Source organism: Epinephelus moara, chromosome 9 (assembly GCF_006386435.1).
Source record: "Epinephelus moara isolate mb chromosome 9, YSFRI_EMoa_1.0, whole genome shotgun sequence".
Classification (NCBI taxonomy): domain Eukaryota; kingdom Metazoa; phylum Chordata; class Actinopteri; order Perciformes; family Serranidae; genus Epinephelus; species Epinephelus moara.
In genome coordinates this window covers 20,475,432-20,501,174 of record NC_065514.1, presented here as the reverse complement: position 1 = coordinate 20,501,174, position 25,743 = coordinate 20,475,432, and the positions used below count along the sequence as shown (strand labels likewise).

The following is a 25,743-nucleotide window of genomic DNA, read 5'->3' as shown; positions in this document are numbered from 1 at the left end:
ATCCCTCCTCAGTTTTTCCTCATCCGCTGTGAGGGTCTAAGGACAGAGGGATGTCATAACCTGTAAAGCCCTCTGAGGCAAATTGTGATTTAGAATATTAATGTATCTATAATGTAATATATATATAACAAAATTCCAAACAATTGAATATGTATATATGTGTGATGTGCATATATATACATGTATATATATATATATATATTAAACATTTTATCTTTATATTTTTGTACTTGTGTGATATGTATATTCATATTTGTCCATGTATGATGACACCTTGGTTGGGAGAAAGCGCAATTTCATTCCCATGTACTCTGTATGTGGAAATGACCATAAAGTTGAACTTGACTTGACTTAATTTACTTAATCTTTTTATACAAAAAAAAAACTGATTTGATGTAGGCCTATTACAACTGTCTCCATCCTACATCACTTCAGTGCAATCTTTGTATAGAATCAAAAGCAGATTAAAACATTACCAAGGCAGCCAACATGGGGATATGTCAGCAATATAAGCTCCACTTCCCATCTAACACACCATTCAGAACAATATCTGCACAGCAATAGTGGCGGGACACTGCTCTTGACCAGGAAGTCACAGTGGATGGATTCGGAGAAGAGAACATGGTGGATAGATGCAGAGAAGATGAAGAGAGCATAGCGGATGGATATGGAGAAGAAAACAAGAATGTGGTGGATGGATACAGAGGAGGAGGAAAATATAATGTTGAGAACAGACATATAGGAAAGAAGGGCATGTCCCAGTGCATTAAATCTGCAAAACTTGCATTCAGGAAGAAACTGAAGTTGTTATGGGATTATTTTTATTTATCTGAAGACCTGGAGAATTTCGAAAGATCAACTGAAGTGCTGAAGAAGAAAATCCTTTGTATCAGTGCAGGAGAGAAAAAGTAAAGAAAAAAACATAAAAGGTGAAATAAAAATAAGGCATTCCTATAATTGTACATGATGCAAGCCATCGAGAAAGCACATCAGGCACACCACACTCTGTTTGCACACACAAGTTTTGAAGGCATCCCCACAGTTGATACAGGGCCTTCCAAGTGTTTTAAAAGTGGACAACTGTTTTGCAGCTTTAGATAAAGTTCTGTTTAGAGTGTTAACACCAAAGCAAAGTTCAGTTAACATGATTAAAAAATGGACCTTTACACAGTATCACTTTGTTTCAGTTTTAAAAGCAGGCGTGGGTGTGTTTGGATCATATATAAAGATAATAAAGATCTATATAGATTGTTTATATGTCTATGATTTTAATGAACACAAGACTGGTAAACAGCATGTGATCTGTCTCATGTAGGAGAAGTTTATGGTTTGACCACAAAATCCTTTGTGTAAGGCAATAAAATAATGGGATGAAACGGCTTTGCAACGCTTAGATCCACATATTTAATAGTTGGAACTGTCAAATCTGTACAAAAATAAATTACAAATGTAGAAAACTTTATGCACAAATGGCTAAACCTAAATTCCAAGAGGACATCATTGCAGATGTCAGTGCAACAGATATTGTTTTACAAATTAAATATATTCGAATTAAAATTAGATATATTATAATTACACTATATTTATAGGCACATAAAATATAAGAAGTGTTTTTTCCCCAGTAATAAAACAGCCACTTAAGTGACAACGTGGCACTGTTCCTCTCCTTTCCTTGAGAGACTCAGCTCAGTCGTCCTCTGCAGCCACCATCCTCTCGATAGCCGCCCAGTCTATTTTACTGAGGTTGCTGCTGGCGGTGTCGGAAAGATTGTCCAGCCAGTCCATCGCTGACACACCAGCTCTGGCACCATCATCTTGCTCGTCCAGCAGTCCAGCCAAAACCTGACAAGTGTACAACAGTGTATGAAACTGGACATGAAACCAAATAATGTAGTTACAGTTCTCCCAGATGTAGGCTAATATGTGATGAATGTGAGTCTTACTATGTTAGACTCTGACTCCTCTGGGCCCAGCAGCCTATTCAATTCCGAGGTGGGCTCCCAAAGGTTCCCCTCTTCCCTCTCTTCCATCCTTGTCTGGTCCCTCAGGATCCCTCTCCCTGCAGCAGTCCCTGGTGAAAGACCTCTGTTCGGCCCTGTCTTTCTCTGGTGTCCGACATGCCTTTCCTCACTCTGGCTGGCTGTTTGCTGTTTAGTGTGGCTCTTTGTGTGTGTGAGCATGCCACGTCTGGTAAGCTGAGACAGTCGGTCCCTTGGCAGAGACGTAACTAACACAAAATTCACACAACATAAACAAGTTAAGTGAATTTAACATGGTTTGGACAGTAGAGTAAAAACACATCTACAGGCTCATCTCAGTGAGCAATGTAGTAAAATATAATTAATGATACCTGGTCTATGTAGTCCCAGTCTCCTGCGGTAATCCTCTGAAGGCAGTCCCTGTGTCTCAGCAGTCCATGGACGAAGGTGAGGTTGAGCTTGTCCTGACTTACTACTTCTTTTATCATTAGCAGATACACTGTATGAAAAAGATGAAAAGATATTACCTCCATCACCAAATCAGCCAATTCCAGATGTTTAGAATGAACACCCTGTACAAAATCTGATTAATGCCTTGTTCAGACGCTAGATCAGAGTGCAGTTATTATCTAACGAGAAAGATCCTGGTCAGATAACTGTTGCAGGGGATACCTGTGAGTGCTACCAGAGGGTGGAGCAGAGTTGGGTCGTGTAGTTAAGCGTGCAGGTGAAACTTCAGTCTTTGAAGAAATGAGCAGGGTTGGAGGATTGGTGGGAAACTCACTGGCCAAAGAACAGGCCTCACGGGTCCTCTGGTTGTATTGCTCCAGCAGCATGAACCTATTACATCAAATGGAAATAACAGTAATGCACATGCATGTTTATTGTGCACAGGTAATGTAACAGTTACATACTTTTCTTTTTCCTCCCTGGTTCTCCAAATGGTTGCTCGATTCTTGGTTGTTGGTTTCTGTGGAGGCACACAGAGGTAACGTCAACAACAATGTGGATAGAATATTTCAATAAGAGCATACAATGGATTATCAGTTCTAATAAAGAGGCAAACACATCTCACCACTTTTCCAGAGGTAGAAAAAGGTTTGTGTTCCCTCTCCCTCAGGCTCTCTCTGTGTTTCTGATAAACAGCCAGTCTTTCCCTCTGTTTCCTTCTCATCCAGATCCTCAGCTCTCTCCTCTCCTCCTCTGGAGGAGCACGTTTCTGCGACATCCAGCTACTCTGCTGCTGCTCCAGCCTGCTATGGGTCACATTACTCTCCAGCTCAGTCATAAATCATAGCTGTTTCAGTAGTCATTTGGACCGAATTTTAGTAGGTACCATACCTGCTATGTGGTGCAGTCTGTGAATTGGACAAATCCAGGTCAGTCAGGGATAAATAGCCTTCCCTCACCAACTCGTCTAGGATTTCGGCTGTATCGGATAACCCAGTCTGACCCAGATTCTCATCTGCACGTCTAGAGATGGACAGGTAGAGGGAAGAGTATTGGGAAGTAGGAGAAGTTACAGTGAGGTTTGCACATCTACAACAGATAATGGGCATCATAACACTTCTGATGTACTTAAACCTACTCAGGAGATATTCCAGATGCTTCAATCAGCTGATCTTTCATTTCTGTGGGAGCAACACAAACAGATGAAATAATTACTTTTAAAATTATGACTACTGAGAAAATATCCATGTATCTGACTATAAAAGAATAAAGTATGCATCTGCATTTCTATTTTAATAATTATTCATCAACTAGGAAGTGCAGTTTGCCAAGATACGTGGAAATTGTTTACGGAAGTAGAAATGTTTAGGAAGCGTTTAAGTAAATTGCATCCTTACTCCGTGGGGTGTGAAAGTAGGAAGGAACAGCATGGTGACCAGGCCTCCTTTCGTGAGCCCAGGAGTCGTTATGAACCTCATATTCTTCTTCCTGATTTTCCTCCTCCTCCTCCTCCTCCTCCTCCTCCTCACAGGTATCCAGGTGAGCTGAAGGGTTCAGTTGTGGTAACCATGCTGTTAGAGACAGAGAATATGCATGAATGTCTTATAGAGTTTTTTCAAACAATATTCAAGTTATTTATTATTCAATTAAACCTGCAACTTTGTTTTTTGTATCTAAATTTCGAGGATTTGCTTTGTAATTTAAAATGCAACATAAAGAGTTTTGGCTTTTATTACAGAAGAACAGTTTTACGTCATACCTTCCTGTGGAACAGACAGTCTGACAGTTTTTTTCCTCACATCAGGAGCCAAGACTGGTGTCAGCTTTTCAATAGTGTTCACCAGCTACATAAAGAACAATAAATTGCATTTTAATGTCAACTCTAAAAGACAATTTGTATATTTGGGTGTCACTACTAATAAAAATCAGGAAATATAATGAGAAGCAACATGCTTATATACCATCCTGGAGTTGGTAAAGTCCATTTCCAGATAGTCTGCAATGTTCTGTAGAGCAGCCAGCTGAGCGTCCAGCTCTGAAAGGCGGGAGGAGAACCAAACTGTAGGCGGTGTGGATGAGGCACTGTGAGGTTGAGTGCTCTGGGTCTTTATGGCTTGACAGATTTCAGAGTCAGGTTCATCTACCACATCTTGTGGAGTGATTCTCTCTAGATCCCTGCCAGGCTGAATGTGGCTGGGTGACGGCAGCTCCTCTGGGACACCTAGAGTGTTCAGTACAACAGATATTTAGACCTCACTGTATTCAGTACAAAGTGATACCTGCATTAGACAATATAAAGACCTGTGTGCGGTCTCCAGTGGAAGTCCTCTGGAACTGTGACTGCTGGTTGTGGATCAGCAGCAGCAGAAGCACTCCTGATAACTGAAGTCGCAAGTACATGAAGCTGAGCAGAGGTAGGTGAAGGAGGGCGAAGGGGAGGTACATCTTGTACTTCTGGGCTGAGACAGCGAGGCAAGTCCTGATGCAGGACTTTGTCTTCTAGATCCAAAACACTTATGAACTGGCGGCCACCAGGACCCTGAGACAAAGACAGAGAAACAGAGAAAAGTGAAGTAAAATGTCCATCAATCAAAGTTAAATCCTGCTCAAATGCATGAATTGGAACATTAAGTATGGAGACTAGGTAACTACATGACAACAGTGCTAAAGAGGCAATACTTTTAACCATCATTGACTCAAGACAGGCACGTCATCAGTTAAAGCCACACCATGAAGTGGGTAGCCCTGTTGTATGGTGATGCAAATCCCTGCTGTGCTCGGCTGACGCGCCAAGCCAAACCGAGGCATGGAAAAGTGCTACTTGTGTGTCTGGCCTCTTACCAGATTCTGCCCTAGCCCCTGTGGCGTTTCCTCTTTGTCTTGAACAAGGCGCTCTTTGAAAAACTGCAGATTCCCTGAGCTTTGTGCTGGGTGGAGAAAACACACACATACACAAACACACAATGTTTAACTCTTCATTATATGCCCAACAAATAAAAAAAGCAGTGTGTTATCCTTGTTCCTGAGATATCAAATCCACTTACATTTAGGGCTACTAGCAGGCACGGAGGCAGACACAGCTTTATCCACGAGTGCGGGAGGACAAGCTAAAAAAAAAACAATCAACATGTTACTTGCTCAGAATCTAGAATATGGAAAACATGTATCTGAAACAACCCAGGCAAAACAGAGAAATTCAACTACAACTGTGTAATAATATTACAGCAGTCCAAAACTATTACAGTATCAACATGGCATAACTTGTAATGCAAACTATCTCACCTGGGTCTGTGTTAGTGAAAGCATCATGGCACTCTGGGGGTCTTTTATGTGTGGAAGCAAAGGCATGGAGCTCAGCTGACGTGGACACGGCCCTGTCCAATAATCTCTGACCAGTCAGCAGAGAATCAAAGGACCCTGGGAGGCAGAGATAAGAGGGAAAAAAACAATAGATCAATAGAATTATAATATTTCAAAGTGTCCGGTCATGACCTTAATTATACTGTATACTGACACCAACCAAATTGAGCAAAATTGGGAACATCCTGCTCAGGGGTGGTCTCCTCTGCAGCTGCAGGTTCCTTGTTTACAAGCTCATTTGTTGGCTGGAGATATATTGGAACAAACAAATGACAGTGAAATTACACTTAAGGAGGAGTAGCATCACAAAACACTTCTTATTAAAAGTAATACTGCTCTACCTCTTGTGTAGGGATGATAGACTCATCTGGTCTGAATGTGACCTCCGCTTTTCTTCCCCTCTCTGCCTTCTCCTCTCTCCTCTTCCGTCTATAAACAACACAGTGTATTGTGAGTAAAATTATCAGCTTAAAAAAAGAAAGTCAATAGCATGAAAACGTAAATGTGATTGCCTCTTGCTGGAGTTTAAGGTGGGGGGAGTGGTAGCTCTTCTAGTGCTTTCAATAGGTGGGTCCACTCTGAGCAGCCGCAGTCGAGCCTCTTCAGCATTCTGCCTCCCCATCGCTGAACTTGTCAACTCCTCCATGGACATGAGACGGGCCATTTGGCTTGAAGGAGCTGCCTCGGGTAACATCTGTGGCAGAGACAGATATATCTGTTTGTAAACTACAATGCAAGATTTTATGATACATCACTTTACAGTCTTGAAATAACGGAAGTGCTGCTTGCCATTTGTGGTCCAGGTTCTATATGCAGAAGCTTGATCATAGGTGCTTCTCCCCTCGGAGCTGCAATGACAGAAGAGGGCCTGAAGGAAGGTGCTATGGGTAGTTTGGGGAACGTGGTGTTGCTTTGTGGAGCAGGCTCGAAGCGCAGCAGACGAAGGCCCTCCATTGGTGCAGGTGTATGAGCAGGAGGAAGTAGGGTGAAGCTTTGCCCCCTGGATCTGTCCGAAATCTGACTCTTGGGTTGAGAGTTCATCGGAGTTGTATTAAAACTGAGCTGTCTTTTTGGCACTGAGACAGTTTGGTTGTGTTTTAGCTTATACTGATGGGATTCCACAGTTGCAGGGTTTGTCGTTTGTAGCACCTGGGGGCCTTGGGGATGGTGTGGCGCACTCTGCTGGGGCAATGGAGGACGGCGGAGCTGAAGTAACTTCAAGCCGAAGACCTGGGGAGCAGAGTCCCTTTGTATGCTGTCATTAGAGGGCAGTAATACGGGGGCGCTGTGAATAGTGTGGCTGGTGTCAGTAGTGGCCAGAAGCCCCTGTGAAGGTGGGATCAACCTCCTGCTCTCCATAAACTGGATTTCTGGTGACACCGCCTGGACAGAAAGTGGCTGCATTTCCTGAAGAAGAAATAAAAGTTGTATTCAGCTTAGTTATTGTTTACATAGAAGCAAAATGTGACACAACCTGACGGAAAACTTCTGATAACTTACTCCTGCACTATTAGCAGTGGACGTGGTGTGATGCTGGACACCTGTTGGGGAGGTTTTCCCTGAGCTCTGGATGGCGCTCTGGTCTGTAAACATACACCTAGGGGCCTGATGGGGCTGAAGGTTGTTGGATCTTGAACTTGGCACGAATGCTTGTGTCTGAGATGGCACTGGCATGTTGGCATTTGGTTGAGGGATGAAATTAGTCACGTAAGATGATGGCACATGAGGTTGTGAGGTGCTGATGTTAGACTGGGCCATGGAAGAGCTCTGCTGGGCAAGTTGAAGGTTAGAAAACGAAGCTCCCAAAACCTCCATCAGGCTCATGTAGTTGATATTCTGCAATGAAACAAAAACACTTCAGATCAAACTCAATCTTGAAAGTCACCTGACTCCAGACATTTTTGTGGTTAGTCTCTTCTTACCTGAACCAATCTGAATAAGTCTTCACCCAGACGCTGTTGCACTAGTGGAGTCTGAGCAGATAATGGCTGATTAGGGGCTGTGGAATCCGCAGGGGGGTCACCAGATGTGGAGCTTTGTGGCTGAGCGCTTGGAGGATCCACAGGTGTGTCGGGGAGCAGCACTCCAGTGGAACCAGACGGCTCTGCATGGACCTGTGCCTCAGGCTGTACAGTAGGAGGAGCTTGGGGCTCTGAGTGCAGGGGGGCTTGTAGGCTTTTAGAATCACTGTGGCTGAAACAACAAAACAAACGACAATGCCAATAAAGATTTTGTTTGTTTTGGCCTGAGGCTTGTAGAAATAACTCAGCAGGGATTGTGCTTCATTATATTTTTATAATGTCATAGTGTAATGTGGAAGAATATAAGTAAAAAACAACTATTATTAACATTACATAACACAATAAGGCTAAAAATCTCAAAGAATTCTGCCATAATTTTGGCACTAACTTACGACACTAATGGAGAAAAGATGCAAAGTTATTAAGTTTACATTAAAAACTCACAGAGAGCTGGAACTGGACACGTCTTCAGCACTTTCTGAGAGGTCCAGGTCTGCGAGCTTTAAACTCTGCAAAGAGCAAAAATAAGTTATTTGTGTTTTGACAAAGCTGACGATATGTATGAAGAATGGGAATCCTGGAAGATAATATTCACCGTTTCAGGTGTGCAGATGTTTCCAGAGATGTTCCCATTGGAAACAGAGGACGACACTTCCAAGCCATCACTCTCACTACTTTTGCCTACAAATATCAAACACGTTAATTCACATTCTCTGCATTACAGCAACTTTGAGGATCCAATTTAACTTAGTGATATACCTTCTTTTTCAGGTGTAACATCCAAGTCATCGAGAGATGGTTGTTGTGAACTGGACTGTCTCTGCTGAGCATCAAAGGTCAGCTGATCCTGGTCGTTAGGGAGAGGTGTCCTGTGAAATGTCAGTTCCTCTGGTTCATCTGTAGAAGAACCACTGCAGGGAAACACAGTAAAAAATGTTTTGCTGCTACATTTTTGTTATATCGCCATCAGTTGGTTGATATATCTGAGCTAGATTTAGCCCAATATTAAACCACCATAAATAGGGCACTCACATGGACAGTTCTTGTTGTAGATTCTGATCAAGACCAATGATGGGAGTGTTGGCTGATCCAGGGTAGCCTGTATCGACACTGCTCTCTCTCTCCAGCTTCCTATCCACCTCAGGGCGCAGCATGGGAGCTACAGTCCACTGTGTTTCTGGAACTTGGATGTGAGCATTGTAGCGGTCTGTCCCGAGGAGAGCAGTGTACTTACGCTCCAGCAAGCTGAGGGAAGTGAGGACAGCAGGCGCAGAGGCTTTGACACGGATCACCACTCCTTCATCAGCTGTGCCTCCAACTCCTCCTCCCTTCTCTTTCTTCTTTTTGCCATGATGTCCTAGCAGCACCCTCCTATCAGCCCAGCGGACCATCCACTCCAGCAGCCTGCCAAGTTTTGGAAACTGAGCCTCTAGCTTAGGGTCTAGGCCCTGCTGAAGTTCAATCACGGCTTCAACAGAAGTTGAGGAGCCAAGTTTCAAGCTCTCTGATTGCTGCCCTGTGGTAATGGCATTTCGAATAGGACTAGTATCAGATCCATAGTGTCCCCCCTTCAGTCTTTGGCCTGAATGCACACTGCTTTGCTGTCGGAGCCCAAACAAACCTTTACGCCTGCCTGTGCTTAGCCCAGGAAGAGAACTGACAGAGAGGCTAGCTCTGGATATGGGTGCTTCACTCCAGACGGAGGAAGTTTGCATATCAGTTGCTGCACCTTGTTTGACAGGCTTGTAGCAGTAGCCGGCTCTGAACACTGGAGGATCATTGCCCACGTGTTTTCTGGCTGGATGGTGCGCATCTCTTTGGCGGCGATGAATAGTTGTGAGCACGTCAAAGGTGAGAGAATGCAACTCTCTCTCCCTCAGCTGGGAGGAGAAGCCCCTCAACAGAGGAAGTTCATTGCCTGAATCCCCTCCATCCGCACTGTCCTTCTCTAGCACATAGCTGAGGAAGAGCTCCAGGAAATTTAGATACTCGTCATCTTCCAGCTCAAACTCCCAGGTGCCAACCACTGGTAAGGAGGGCTGCTCATTCTCCTTGGCATCGTCTGGGTGACTCTCCTCCTTGATGACGCTTTCAATCTTAACAGCAGTCTTCTTTGCATGTTCTCTGTCTCTTGCTGTTTTTGCTTTTTTGCTCCTGCTAAAAAAACAACACAGAGCACAGAATAAGGCACAACACATATACATGAAACCTCAGTGTAATGGTACTGCAACTATTCCACGCTGGCTACCTTGTTGTGGCTCTGCTGTGCATTTCAGGAGAGACGGCCTCAGATGTATTATCCACTGTGTCTCCATCGCTGTAAACTGGGGGGAACCCAAAGTCAGTTAAGGTGCTGGTGCTCAGACTTGTACCCAGTGAGAGTTGCTTCCACACGGCCATCCCGTGTTTGCTTCCCCTGTCTTCCTGTTCCTCCTCCTTCTCCCACAAATGGAGTTCAGGGGGCGCCAGATGCCTCGTCAAACGCCCAAGATGTTTTCTCCTCTGCCTGAATTTGTCTTGAATGACGATCATCATCAACTCGTTCACCTCCTCTTTTTCCCCCTCTAGAAGCAAATGGAATAACATAGACTGACACTTATAACATATGTTTAAGGAGTCGTGGACAATAAGTAAAATCAGCCTACATCCCTCACTTAAAGGAATACACCGAGTGTTGAGGATGGGTGCTACGCTTCGGTGACAACATTGTTCCACCACCACGAGTCAGGAAAGCATTATAAGCACTAACCGCCGTACAAGCTTAATGCAGAGCGACGCCAATAAGCTAGCCAGTGGGATACACACACAGGGACACAAATGCATGCGAGGACTGTCCGTCTACTACCACAAAGAACAGAGAGCTGCAGAATACAACAGACAGCAGTAGCGTGACTTCAATCTCTGCTCCGGAGGCCATAACTCTAGTGGTTTGCTGCTATATTGATGCTCTGAATGTCGCACACAGCTTCTTCAAAATAAAGAAATCAGTCTCTAAAAAGTGACATTTCTACAGTAGAAGTGCTGTATAGTGCTTCAAAGCAATTATTTTAAAACAGAAGTGTTCGTACCAAGGACATTGCATCGCCTCAGCCTCTGCAGCAGTGAGTTATACTTTTCTCTCAGAGCGACTCTTACAGACTCTTCCTCCTCTGGGAAGGCACGTACCAGCGCATCTGCCACCTACAAAGAGGAACAAGCAAGGATGAGAATTTTATTCACTCAAGGTCATTCTATTTCACTTCAATAAGCACTGTTTATGTAAGAAAAGGGCATGGAAAAGTCACCAGAGAGAGGGGAGGAAGTTCAGACACAAGGCTGAGCAGTATGTCCTGGAGGATCTCCTCAGCGTTGAGAAAGCAAGAGAAAGGCAGGAAGCGACAGGCCCAGCGGAGAGCATCAACACAGGTAGCTCTCACTTCTGAACCACCAGGGATCTACGGGACACAAATACACACAGATATTTACAGGACCTAATGGGCATATTTATACATAAACATGTCATCAAACACAAATGGAATACCTGCTCATCTCCACCATGCTGTCTGGCTGCCTGATACTTCCTGCAGGAAATGGAGAGCTGGTCCCTGACATGAAGCATCCAGCATAAACCACACAGCTCCCTGAAACAGACTTGTAGGAAAAATATAGTCAATAAGCACTATTTGAAAGTACATCATTGATTATGATGACCAAAATTCACTATGAGTGGCGTCTTACTTATAGTTTGAATGGTGTCAGGGTCCAGGTGACCATCTTTGTTAGGCCCCCGTCTGAAGAATCCGCTGCGGGTGACGAACTTCATCAGGCCCTCTGGGAAAGCCTTTTCTTCTTCAGTGGCTGATGGATAGGAGTACTTCTTCTTGATCTGAAAACATCATCAGATATTTGCACTACTTATTTCTTTTTTGCATGATAAAACAAAAAAAGTATGGTAAAATGAAAAAACAGCATTTCTTTAGAAAAACTGGATTATCGCCATCAAACTGTAAGCCATACTTGAGGACCTTCAATTCTCTTATTAAACCAAATCAAAACCCCATAGTCTTTGAAAGTACCTTGTATAGTACGTGTCTGGCACGGCGCAGATTACTGATGTACCACTGAGCAGCAGGATGGCAACAACGTGCAGATCTCAGAAGTAACAGTAATCTCTGAAGAACTCCAGACACTTTGTGACGTGATGCAACCTCTGCAAACTGCCCCATTGTCCCTACTGGGTCCTGAACATGAGACACACACATTTAATGTTATAATTTATATGTTCATACTGTTTGTAAAAGCTGATCTGCTGTTACGTACCTGTGTGTTGGGGGAAGGCTGAGGGCAATAAAGAGGTGGCGAGGGCAGATACAGTCCATTGGGAACCAAGGCAGGCAGACAAGAACACAGGTCTTTGGCTGTGTCCAGCAAGGAGGACAAGGGTGATGACATAACATTCACTCCAGCCATGACTGAAGCCTTCAGAATCTCCTGTATGGAAACCTGCAACAAATCCCAGTCTTCTCCTTCCAAAGGGTCTGGTAAAAGAAGTGGAGACAAAGCATAGATTCCAATTAAATGGTGCTACATGCATTGTGGTCCTCTTACCATTGTCAGATCTCACCAACCTGTAAAGCTCTTGTCACCATCTTCATCTCTGGGCTCTTGGGAGTCAGACTTATTGCCAAGAAGACACTTCAACTCAGCCTGAAAAATGCTGTCTGGTTCTAAAGCTGTTGGGAGGTGGAGCTCTCTCCTCCTGAGCCTGTCATAAAAGATGTCATTGAGATGTGCGTGAAAACAAACATGGTAAAAGTTTGAAATTGAATTTATTCTAGTGAATATACTGTATGCTTTCAAACTGACTGAGTGAAGTCGAAGTGGTCGGCGCAGTAATTTGTATACGCCAAGCTCAGAGAGGCTGCTGTCTTCCAGTCCCCAAGATGATAAGCCAACCACACAGTCTCAGGAAGCAGACCCCCGAGCAGGAGTAGGTCCTGGGCGTAGTCCACTGTCCATACTTCTGACAGCTGCTGCTGTCGCACTGCCCTAGCCACCTCCTCCTGACACAGTGGCACCAAGCGTCCAACCGTGGGGGCTGAAAAAGACCATATTACCTAATAGCAATAAAACTTAAAAAATATATATTTTTATCTAGCAAAAATTATAGAAACACACCATGAGGTAGATGTAGTGGAGGCAAGACGGTAACACGGTGAGGGGGCAGGATGTAGAGGGGTTGGTTGGTGAAGTAAGAGGCCATGAATCTCCCCAGGGTCTGAACCACAGCACAAGCTGTGTCACTGTGAAGGTCCATCGGCAGCCACGGGCAGGGAAGAGAGTCTGCTGCAGTGCAGGGCATAAAAGCAGAGCTTATAACTAACTACAGAGACTGAGAATGAGGTCATTTGTGATGAAGCACAGTGTGCTGCAGTAACTGTGTCAAACTACTGATCATCATGGAGCAAGATCTAAGTTTCTAGCAGCTGGATTATTTCATTCTTCTCAGAGTGATAAGTGCCAAAAGGACGGACAACTCCCCCATTTACTACATTCATAATCCAGAGAGATGTTGGAAATAGATTAACCAGATAAAGCATAAGAGAGGACATGTCTCTTTGTCCCCATAACAAAAAAATATTTTTGGCCATAACTCACCTCTACAAGACTGAATAATTATGGACCATTGCTGACCTGTTATGCTTTCTTTCTGGTGTCCGGCCCTGTGCAGGATCAGGCGGGCCATGTGGTCCCCCAACTCCTGAGCTTCTCTCAGACGGTACTGGGATAACAGACTGTATAGGAGTGCCAGACAAAGCCGTGTCTCCTTGAAAACACCACGATCAGAGCCTAATGGAAAGATTTATGATTACTATTTCAGACTGATAATGAGCATGTGGTGTACTTAAATGAAAAAATGTAAGCAGTGGTTCTCACTTTTGTTACTCTCCTCACAAATTTGTGACCGCCATGTATCAGCACTTTTAGGGTATGAGCCAAACAGGAAAAGGTGTTCACCTTGGGGAGAGGAGGGAAGTAGTAGATACATTCATGTTTAACTCTAAGTCTTTTTTTGACCTGAGCCACAGATACATTGTTTTGCATTCGGTTTGATTTGATTTAAACTCCCCAGTTTACTTCCTGTAGCTAGTACAATTATTAAAGTTAGATAATTAGTCCTTCTGCTACAGACCTGGGTAACTCAGCAGTGCAGGACCCTCCTCTAGCCTTTCTCCTGTAGCCTGCAAAGCTGTTTGGATCTGGGACATGATGACGGACAACTGCTGCTGTTCCTCCTCCCAGCCATCACAGCCTTGAAAGCTTTTCAGTTCCTCCATATACTGCAGGGTGATCCTGTAAACCCACTGCCACACTCCAAACAATCTGGTCAAAAAGGAAAATCATCAATCTTGTTGGACTTTGTGACAAATTTAAATTCCAGGCAAAACATGACATGCAATGACTAAGGTTGGGATCCACAGCAATAAATAATGGACAATTAAAAACAAATAAAAAGCCAGAGAGATGGTCTGTACCTGCTAGACGGTCGCTGGGGAACAGATTGTGCCTGACGTACAAAACTGGACTTCTGTTCCTTCTCATGCTGTAACAGAGGCACACAGTGTGCATCGGAAGACCAGAGATGTGACTCCTTCTCTGCAGAGGACCAGACAGTTTTTTGCTGCAGGCTGTAGGTGTGATCAAGACAATCAGAGACCAGCTCCAAGACATGCAAGACGGACGATAGACTATGAGAAGATAACTGACAGTGACCAGTCTGGTGGGACTCAGGGTGAGGGGTCAGCAGGAGGCGAATCAGCCGTTTACTGAGCTCCACCACCAGCCCCAGGCAGCATGGCCCATCTGAGTGATTGCTATCCCAGGGAAGAAAAGACAGAAGGGCTTTGAGAAGGTGCAGCAGGCAAGGAGAAACCGAGATATTTGTCTTCCCTGTGTTCTCGGAGCTGGGGATCAGATGGAGTAGAGCAGCAAGTCGCACCACACAGTAGAGGGTGTGCTGTAGCAGACGAGTTCTGTTTTCCACAGCGTTTCCGAGAGACATGCCAAACGCCCAAGCTGTTAACAGCTTAGTCTGGATTTTTCCAAGTTCACGATAAAGACGAGGTGTCTTCCTCTCTGTATCACAAAAGTCCCTATCAAAATCTGGGCTAGTGTTGGTCCTTGTGTCCAGGGCGTGGAGTGTGTCAAACATTGAGGCAAACTCTAGACGTCCGCCATCCTCCATGTGAGAACCAGCAGGAGGTCCGTCTACATCAGAGTCATCCTCAAAGAAAGTCTAGGAAGCCACACAAACAAGCAGCGGGTTAAAGACAGGTAAGATAAGTAAAGTAAGCAACTAAGGGCCCTTTCACACCTAACTCATTTGGTCCAGACTTTAAGACTTTCAGTTTGAGTTAAACCAAAATTACAAATGTTAAAACTCACTTGGACCACATTCTGGACCAAAAAGCCAAATCTTGGTTTGACAAAAAGAGGTGATGTCAGTACAGATCAGACTGAACCTTGGTGGTGAAAACATTTTTTGGATGGTTCCAACTTTCGTACCAGTAACAGGAAATTTTGGCAGGCTATCATCACAATAGGTTATCAGATGCACTATCGTAATTTGATAGTCATTGTTAGCAGTAATCTGGCATTAAAATGTCCATATAGCAGAGAAAGTTGCTTTTTTAATGAGACAATGGGCTATAACCTTTAAGACAGTGATAATATGTCAATGCTGGTAAAAAAAAAAAATGATAGGGATGGGTGAGAAACCTGATTTATATTCTGCTTTTTACCTTCATGTAAACGCAGCCACAGTCAGTGTATGTAGTCCACTGACAAAACCCGAAATCTAAAGCTATACCTTTCTAGTTTACACTATTTGACTGACCTGTACTTTTTCAAGAAGCTCCTTGGTACCACCCAATGTCCCCTGATCCTGCAGGAAAGGTGGCAAAGTGGATCCATCTGTAGCTGCTGAAATGACAGAGTCTGCGGTGTTGGGCCCACATGTGACAAGGGTGCTGTCAAGATTCAGGCAAGACAAGGACTCCAACCATGCCCTCGCATGTATCTGAAAATAAGAAAATGTAATGAGAAAACTGTATCGTCAAGAATAGCTCTGCAGAGAGTACAAAAAAGGGGAAGCTAAGTAAGATCCCTGTTCTAGAAGTCCCTGAGTTACCACCTGTGATTTATCCAGTATCCGACTGGCCTTCTCAAGGTCCTTGCTTGCGTCCTTTAGAAGTGTTTTCAGCAACAGGGCAGGAGAAGGCCTATCTTGCACCCTCATAACTGTGGCCATGTAGCCATCAGACACAATGAGGTACATTAGCCGTGGATGCCAGGTCACGGAATACCGCTGTCTCAGGACATCCCGCACAGACAAGCTAGAGCTGGACAGAGAGGGATCCGCTTTCCCTGCAGACATTGGTGCCCTGTAGAGGGAAAGTATCAGGAACATAATCAGTAGATTAATTTATAATGGGAACTCTTGGGACAACAGACAGGCGAGATGCAATGAATTGGCTCACATAGGGAAAAGTGTAAGTGAGGAAATCAATGGCAAAGATGACTGCAGATGAGAGAGGAGGAATAAGAATTAAGAAATATCAGCACAAATAAATCAATAAATTGTAACAAGGGCTCATGAGTGAGGCAAAATGTCTCAAATGTGTACCGGTAAGTGACGAGAGGGTGCAGGGGTAGGAAGTGTGCAGGCCCAAAGTCAACACTGCAACCACAGCTTGTTAGAGTGAGGAGCCCCCCAAGGCGAGCCAACATAAGAAGGGAGCCTCTCTTCAGAACACAGGCCAGGAACAGACCGCCTGGTGACCAGCTCACACTGCCCACCCAGTAGGACCTAAAAGAGAAGATATGTAAAGTACATTGGTAAATAAATACACACTGTACATCAAAGATATGAAAGAGGTTCTAATGACATTCAGGTGAAGCAACACATCCTTTAGTGGCAATCATTCCCTGGTGTCTTGCATCTTGGCAGTCTTGATACAATTGTGCAGACATTGTTGTCTTTGCTGGTGATGCTGATAGGTAGTCATTCCCATTTTATATTTAGACAGTCTGGAAATGGCGTGCTTAACGCATACACACTGTTGACACTACTATGTTTGTTTAGAGTAGTGAAGAATGAGTCATAAAGCTTCACCAGCAATATTTTAGACAGTGTGACTGAGCAGATGTTGACCCAGGTTAAACCCTCACATTGGCTGATGACTGCATAACACCAACATGCTTTCTGTACCTTATGTATTTAGAGGGGATATCCATTTTCTTGCTTCCACATCCTCCAAGGCCACTTGATATTGAGACAAAATTCTGTGTGCTCACAAAGAGGACCTGTGTGGCCTGCATTCAACAGGAAATACAAATCATGAGTCACATTTTCTAGAGATGGACAGACCTGGAAAAACATATGAAGATGTGAAAAAAGAAACAGATAGGCCTCACCTTTGGCTGTCTCTGGTTCAGGACTATGGCTAACAGTTGGCCATCTGGGGAGAAAGCTGGCACCAAGGCCCCTCTGGACTTCACTGGTTGGCAGGGCGGGGTGAGACAAGACATGGGGTATGTCTTGGTGGCCCACTGTATGCTGTATCCCACAGAGCTACAAAGAGAAATACGTACTTTTAACCACTGTAACACCCAGTGAGAGCCCTGCCTGTTATATAGACCTGCTCACTCACCCCGCTCTCATGTGGCCTTCTTCCCATTGAATTTTCAGGCAGGTGAGGACTAGCTTCTTCCCAGATGTGAAAACAAAGGCTGATAAGCAGGCATCACCCATAACCTGAGCGAGTTTGTGGAAAGATAAAATAAGATATAATATAATAAGAGTCATTTACTGAAACATATGACAACATGTTAAATATGTATTCTATTCAGACCTCTGTCTTGATGAAGATGGTGTGTTGGGATGCTTCTTTGTCTTGCGAGGAAGGCAGAATGGAGTCTTCAAGGGGTTGTATATGTGCCCAGTGTCCCTTGACCGTGCCATCTCGAACCCCCGTCAAATCCCTGACATCCATACACTCCCACAAGAACACTTGCCCTGTTATGGCTACCACCAGCACACGCTTTCCATCCCCTGAAACTTGGAGTGACAGTCTTGTGACATTCCCTGTGAAAACATACACACATAAATCCAAAGACTTCCCCATCTTCCAGGTAACTTTACACATGTACATATACTGCACATACCTTGAACAGCATTGGTCATCTGAGCTACTTCTGGGACCGCTGCAGCAGTCTTCAACAAGTCTTTATCCCTGTTCCACAGAAACAGCTCTCCTGACACCAGAAGTCCACACAGCCACATACCTGGAAAAGGAAAAGAGACAACAAATGTACTCTCTGAAATGACAGCAGACTTGTGTTTTGCTTTGGGTTTGCACATTAAACTCACCATTGTGGGATGAAGCCATTGTCACCACACTGTTGAGCAAAGGATGGAGTTTAGGAGTCCTCTTCTTGGTGCGTCCAGACACCATGTTGATCTCACTGATCCGTTTGTCATCTAACAGGAACACAGACTCCTTCTCCTAAAGAGGGACATGACACAGGATCACAGTCGTGTTCCTCTGACAAGGGAGGCAAAGTTTCAGTGTCTCTGGCTGAAATGTTTGACAGTCCTCACCTTGCCAAGCCAACAGAATCGCGGCCATGGTTTCTTCCGTTTGATGCTGGATGACAAAACAACCTCCAGCTTTAGCTCCATGTTTAAAAGACAGCATCGGTGCCTACTCTTGGTTATGGGAGGCTTTGCAGGATCTCACTAGACAAGCAAGACGTTAAAGGTTAGCAGACAAGCAACAATTTTACATGTTGCACTGTAAACAATCTGATTAGCGACGTAGTTAGTAAGAAATATTACTCTTAATTGTATATATGTTAACAGAAGAGTGACATATACTGACAATGTCAAAGTACCGTGTTGTTAGCTAACGCTGTCCATTGGTTAAATCAACAAAATCTTAACCATACCGTTAACTAGCATTAGCCACCTAGCTAATTTTGTTTACTGCGCGGAGCATTGGTTCCGACAAAAAGCCTTACCTGAGCACTTTACCTACATTGGTTATAGTCAGACGTTTAAGGGCTCACCTTTTTTGGTCGTGTAAATGTTAATATAACTACAGTATTACCTGTTTTACCGCAGCTAATCATGAAATATTTCGAAACTCCCTCTGCTCCAGTAGCCAGAATTGTTTCCCATGATCCTCTAGGAGGAAGCTTCAACGCGTTGCCGTAGGAACGCTGTAACCTAGTGATGTAGCCGACGCCCTGCGGGAAATAATGTGACCACAGACATAAAATGAAATAAAATACAATGTTATTTACATGACAGTGGCCCAAACCCTTACAAAAAAAAACAACAACTTTAATATTTTTAAACACAGGCGTATTCATTTATTGTAGTTTACTGGGCGTGATGTTTTCTGGGAACAGCTTTTCTGCTTCACTTCGCTTTCACTCCTCATTTTTGACTTTTAAATAAAGATGCAACCTCTCGACAGAGTACAGCGCTGTGTAAATGAGTGATGACACAGATTATGTAAACAGTGCAAATATAAGCGATCATCATCTCCGGTATTTCTTGTTTGGAAATTGGAGTATTTAATTTCCTTTTTTTCTTCCTTGGTCTTTCGTAGGCAATTACTTATTTGAAGATTGTAATCTTTTCCTTTCTTTTTTGTTCTTTTTTTTTCAATATTATATATCATATAATTATATAATATTTTGTGTATTTGTAAACTGGTGATAAGTACATACAACTTAATTTCAGTTTCAGGAGCCATCAGGGTTTTTTTTCCATCTCACCTGTGCATTTTCTTATGTTACTGTATTTTTTATTTCTTATCTTATTTTTTTTATTATTATTTATTTTCCCAGATTCCCTACAATATTCCAAATGAAGGGCTGGGTGGTTTTTTTGTTTTTTTTTTGTTTTTTTATCCTCCCAGAGAGTTTCAGAGCAAGGCCTTTCGAGACAACACTAGGATGGGTTGGCCTTAGATTGACCTAATGGACTATTCACATTGCCAATGTTAATGCATGTCAGGGTTTTTGTGAATGTATGTTTATGTGACCCATACTTAACCAGGTATGTCCTATTTTGATCAACAATCTTTTTTCCAAGGGAGACCTGGCAAACACAGCAGCATACAAAAGTTACAAACAACAATAACCACAATAAAAACCCAGAAGATAAACATTAATATGTCAAATTATTAAAACACCTATGTACAAGGACAAGTACCAACTGATTATGAGAGCTGTGAAATAAAGGGAGAAAGACCACTTCTTGTAGTTTCCAATATTTTTGAAGGCTATTCCAAGTGAGGGGAACAGAGCACATTAAATCTTTATTTCCCAGCTCAGTCCTAGTGCAGTGTACATGGAACAGACAACAAGACTAAATCTGGAGATCTCAGACTGTAACTACAGTCAGATCTCTACCAAAGTGCAAATGCATGAGTTTACCCAATATGACTTTATAAATGAACAAATGCTGTCCAGCATTTGAACAAAGGACTATAATTGTGTGCTTTGTCATATTATGTTTCAGCAATTATGTTTGGGGATCTTTGTGTTCAATGCCCAATGCTTAATACTACAAAAAGACTGATAACACTCAACAAATTGCATTGCACATTCACAGGTGCCTCAGGGTATTTCTGCACAAGCATACATTTGCCAGCAGATGGCAACCCTACAACAGACACTACTGTAAGCACCCAGCATAGCAAAGTGTCTGAGTCCACATGAAAGCCAGTTCAGACTAGAGCAGCAAAGATCACTGTGGTAGATAAACTATGGCATAAGAGGCTTTTTGTACTTTGCCTCTGGGCTGTTGCGGATATCTCTCCACAAGGTCAATTTTCTCTGAGGAACACGCAGGCCTATTAACTATCTGAATGTTTGTGTGCAGTAAGTGCTCCTCTTCACTATTAACATGCTTTGGGTTGTGTGAACTCTAGAGCAATAAGGTCTCTTATTGGCTTGTTACAGAGAGTTATTAGGTTTGCCCCCCGGCCTCTGCTGGTATTTAATTACCCTTGCTCTCTCTCCTTTTCATCATGATGAAGACGACAGCAGCCGATAGGTGAAAGAGGAGACTTCACCAGGCCTTAATTGGTTCATTTGCTTCTGCCTGCCAAGCGCAGATGGAGCACTTTATTACTGTCACTGCCAGGTACATGCTGGAGAGCTTGACATCATATGAGGACATGATGACATGACCAAAACAGGATGATAATGAGGATGAGAGTTTGAGAAACAGTTACAGGCCCACAGACTTTGTGCATTCATAACATAAGCTCACCCATTGTTTTGTGACCAGTTTGTTATATTGCCATACTGTTATTGTCATGCTTATGAGTTTATAATTCGAAAAAAAATCTAGCTTGGTCCAGGGTTTCAATTGTATATACACTGTATGCTGGTAGCTGTGATTTTGCATTGTGTGTCTGTTTGTACAAGTTTACAAATGTTTGCAGAAGTGCATAGACTAATCTACAACAGACAGACAGATGTGCAGAAAGAATCACTGATGCCAGCCTCCTCCACCCAGGACTTGCACACCTCCAGGATCAGGAAATTGGCAGACCCTTCAGCCCCCTGGACACAACCTGTCTCAACCTCTCCTCTCTGGTGGGTGCTATAGAGCACTTTATGCCAACACAAGAGCAGCTCCTTCCCACAGGCCGTCACTCTGATGAAAAATTTAATCAGTCATACACTGTCAATAACCCTGTAACACCAGACATCCTCTGCTCCTATTATAGACTATTATAGATCACATTTTTGCTAGACATATCATCTGTTACTGTCTATATAAATCCTGCATGCTGTACAGTATACAAACATGTACATTATCATCCAGTGCATGTTTATATCCATTTAATATTAATTTATTTACCCTGATTGTAAAGTATTGAATTGGATATAAACATCACATAAATATAATTTTTGTTGTTGGTTATTGGTGCTTTATATATATATTCACTAGTCCATATCCATTGAGTGCACAGTTGCCCATGTGCAGTTTCACATGGTGTGTGTTTGGGATACAGGTCATAGGAAATTGCAGATTAAATAGTCAACTGAACCCATTAAGAAGAGCAATGTATTCAGACAGAGTTTTTGTGAATTTGATAGTATGATTGCTTTATTGAAAGTACACTAGTACCATTGCCAATAGTGGGATAGTTAGTGGGCTAAAACTGTACATTAGTAGTTGAGGTAGCACGTTGAAAGGCAGATAGTTAAAGTTTTTATATGTTGTATTGACTTAAAAGTGGGGCGCACTGGAAGTTCACATGGGAAAGGTGCGGCTAGCCCTTGTTGCAGCGGTGGGGGTTGGAATCTGGCCTTTGTTCTTTGCTGCATATCTTCTTTGCTCTCTCTCTCCCATCCTTCCTGTCATGCTTCACCGTCCTGTCAAATATAGGCAAAAAATGTCTGTACGACATACGGGGCATGAGACATGGCCATTCAAAGTTTGCATTTTCAATCCGTTGCTATAGCGCCCCCCTTTGGCCAATTGATGTAATATTGCGTCATTCGCATCCTCCCATGACCCTCTACCACTGTGCCAAATTTCACATGGATTGACCAAGTCAGTGAGGAGAAAAACGTGGAACAGACACACCCACACACCCACACACAGAGTTTTCGTCATTATATAGTAAGATATAATATTCATATAAACACCTATTCTTATATAGTAAGATATAATATTCATATAAACACCTATTCTTTCACAGTCTTGTGTACGTAATAGTCCTGTCAATGTTTCACCTTTATTTGTGCAGCTTTGTTGCCCTTGTTTCTGGCTGTTATGTCTATTTTTGTGTCAGTACACTGAGAGCAATGCAAAATGCCAAGTCAATTCCTTGTATGTGTGCATGAACTTGGCCACTAAAGTGATTCTGATTCTGATAAACAGTATGTTCTTCTTGCAAAGTATCATATTGTTGAGATATTATAATCCTTTTACTTGTGTTTCATGATGTGACCTTAGTCTACAGTCCTGACTTTGGACATCTTCAGCAGTAAAATGTCTTTACACAGGAAAATATGGCATAACTGAGGACTATAAGTGTATGAATAAAATGTTTAAAAGCATTACTTGTTAACTCAGTAAGTGTATAAATCCTCTACTTGATTCTGACATTAAATCTCTCTGTGTCATACAACACCCATCAGGAGAGACGTAATAAAATTACCCTAAAATACCATTAGCTAATTGCATCACTAAATGGGAGTAAACAGTTTTTCCACACAAATCTTGTCTCAATTTGTTAATTACTGATCATAGCACAAAAGCAGGTTACGACTAAAGGATGTCTGTAAATCTCCCAACACCCACTCTGCATCAGAAAGAAAAGGAAAGGTCTACTCTGTAATTACTCTATAATTACTATTTATTTGAATGCTGCCTGCCTCTAAATAAAGCATGCCTGCACATAAGGTGGTGACAGTTGGGTTTGGATTTCTGAGTGATCCTCTTGCAAACTGAACAATCACTATGTGTGGATCGTAGAGATTTTATCATGTGTTTGACCACAAAGGATCAGTATGATGTTTGCATAATGCTCTTCAAGCACATGCTAACAGTGGACTCCGTTTAATTTCGATAAGCTGTAAGGCCGTTACAACAGCATGCCATCAGCCGGAGAACAATAATCCATCTCCGTCTTTGGTGTTCAATATAGGGACATTAGTTGGCATGGTAACCTCATTTGCCATCTGCAGGTCTCATTCATACTGAAAAATGACACTCACGAAGCTGTAAAGAAACAATTCAATATTCTTTCTCACAGCAACGGTGGGTCAGAGTACGTCTGCTGCAATTCTTTGGGTGTGCACTCACTTGTCTTTCTTGGGAAAGAACAAACACCTGTATTTGAATGGTTGAATTTGTAGTGATGGTTTCCGTCATCACATGTTTGTTGGGGGGATTTGTTAGTGTAGTGCTGAGTGCAGCATTGCGTGTAAAATATTGACAATTGTTTGCTTTCATGTCAAAAGGTAGATGAGCAAATCAATACAACTCTGATAACTGTCAGTTAAATACTAAGTTAGAGCCAGCAAGGAGCTAGCTTAGCTTAGCATACAGAGTGAAGACAGGGAAACAGCTAGCCTGGCTCTTTCCACAGGTCAATTGTAAATCTATGCAAAAACAGAAGTGTAAAAATGATAACTTGTGGTTTCAGAGGGGATTATGCGGGATTATTTTTTGGCCGGGCACGGTGACTTCTGCAAGTCTAAGAACAAGACCCCAGCCAAGAAATGATCCTGGCCAAATAACTCCCCATACATGTACACATATTTGCCTTCTTGTCAAGAGTTAGATGTGAAGATTGATAGCATTCAAATTGTTAACAAGAAAGCTAATAAGTGTATTCCCAAAATGTCTCTAACTATTCCTGCAGAAGTGAGTGCAGCTGTGTTTGCTCATCAGACATACCAGTGGTGGAAGTGGGGTCAATGGGCCTTCTTCACAGCTGACATTTTGACTTGCCATAGGCTAGTAGGAGGAGCACAGATGTTACTTGTTTTCAGCAACAAATCATGACAAGCTCTTATTTAGAGATATTTCAAACCTGAAAGACAGGTTTGGTAAAATTAGTTTTCTCTTTGCTGTCAGGGCACATTAGTCATGAAATAATAATTTGCATTGGAAAGGTTTTCCTGTACGTTTTTAAATACTATGTTTTGTCTGTGAAGACTCATGAGGGTAACCTGTACCTGCACACATGGTCAATTTTTAAGGGTTTTTAGGATCAGCAGGCCTCTGGGGTCACAGTGTATCATCCGCTTTGTAGACTGTGTCAGAGAGGTGCTGATTCAATGCTTTAGTATTCATAAGGCGACAGTTTGTGGTGTCACTGTGTTTGATTGCATATTACTTTAAGGCAGAGGTTCCCAACTGGTCCAACCATTGGGTCCAGATTTCTGCTTAGTCATTAGTTCAAGGTCCACACAGTTTAATATATTCAGCGCCATACTTGCATTCAGCCATGTCGTCAAGCTAGTTCGCTGTCTCTGTTAAGTGGCTGACAGATAGTCACTCACTCTACAGCAGGACACGGCACTTTAAGATGAAAGCTCTGTGCCTTAAATTCATTGTACTTAATAATAAAGTGTGTTTATTACAAACTTGACACTTTTGCGAGTCACTTGCGGTGCACCAGTTGGGAACCACTGTTTTAAGATGTATCTATGATTGTGTCTGCTCTCGTATTCCAATCAGTGGTGGAAAGTAGTGGAGTAGGGTGAAGTCAGGTAATTTGAGACATCAGGTCAAATGGGACAAGTATGGTTTTACATCTTGGGCTCTTTAAATATTAGTTGCCAATCACCAAACATGTTATTGCATTGTTACTATAAATGTCTTTTACATGAAACAGTCATTTTGATTGAGATAACTAGAATGGGCAGAGCAGAGAGTCAAAAAATCACTGGTCTCAGAACGTACTGCAGCTGAAACATTTTTTAACTGTTTGACTTAGAATCAAAATATTTCCACAGTACACTTTACTTTTTATGGGAGAGGGTTTTGAGGGAGTACTTACTGCATTCAGATAAAATGGGACAAAAAATTAAGCTAAAATGGGACATTTTCCTGAAGTGAAACCAGCATGTTTTTAGGCTACTATGTGCCATAAAATAAAATAGAGTTATTATGCTATTGTTTGCCACCCTGTCACATCACTTCTTTGCCACTTAAAAAATATTAAAGACAGTGCAATGAGTCCAATGCTGTGTCATTCACAATAGTCCAGAATTACCATGACTAATACATGCACACAGGGCACAGGCATTTCCATTGTAGACAATATGGCAGCAAGGAAAAGGCAGCATGAAAACAGGGAAAACATGGCAGAAAAGTTGGACAATCTTTTAAATGAATAGGTAGG

The 25,743-nt window shown here is 42.7% G+C and overlaps 1 protein-coding gene across 1 annotated transcript; it reads right to left on the bottom strand.

Moving 5' to 3' along the window:
- Positions 1-824: 824 nt before the first annotated feature.
- cplane1 (ciliogenesis and planar polarity effector 1) lies at positions 825-19,031 on the bottom strand. Its single transcript, XM_050053639.1, has 50 exons — positions 18,961-19,031; positions 18,453-18,590; positions 18,222-18,357; positions 18,017-18,136; positions 17,704-17,936; positions 17,503-17,606; positions 17,267-17,423; positions 17,061-17,164; positions 16,476-16,658; positions 15,984-16,233; positions 15,687-15,869; positions 14,326-15,086; positions 13,983-14,173; positions 13,727-13,807; positions 13,484-13,639; positions 12,968-13,135; positions 12,656-12,887; positions 12,418-12,554; positions 12,110-12,327; positions 11,866-12,030; positions 11,528-11,675; positions 11,331-11,440; positions 11,095-11,244; positions 10,879-10,990; positions 10,059-10,374; positions 8,843-9,967; positions 8,570-8,721; positions 8,406-8,491; positions 8,255-8,319; positions 7,712-7,982; positions 7,290-7,625; positions 6,579-7,196; positions 6,302-6,483; positions 6,131-6,218; positions 5,950-6,034; positions 5,712-5,846; positions 5,474-5,536; positions 5,271-5,356; positions 4,731-4,968; positions 4,391-4,650; positions 4,189-4,273; positions 3,827-4,000; positions 3,568-3,610; positions 3,321-3,452; positions 3,055-3,235; positions 2,894-2,949; positions 2,652-2,819; positions 2,351-2,478; positions 1,944-2,227; positions 825-1,842 (listed from the first exon to the last, which is right to left on the bottom strand). The coding sequence occupies exons 2-50, from the start codon at positions 18,531-18,533 to the stop codon at positions 1,687-1,689; spliced, it is 9,693 nt and encodes a 3,230-aa protein (XP_049909596.1). The 5' UTR covers positions 18,534-18,590; positions 18,961-19,031; the 3' UTR covers positions 825-1,686.
- Between the last annotated feature and the right edge of the window lie 6,712 nt (positions 19,032-25,743).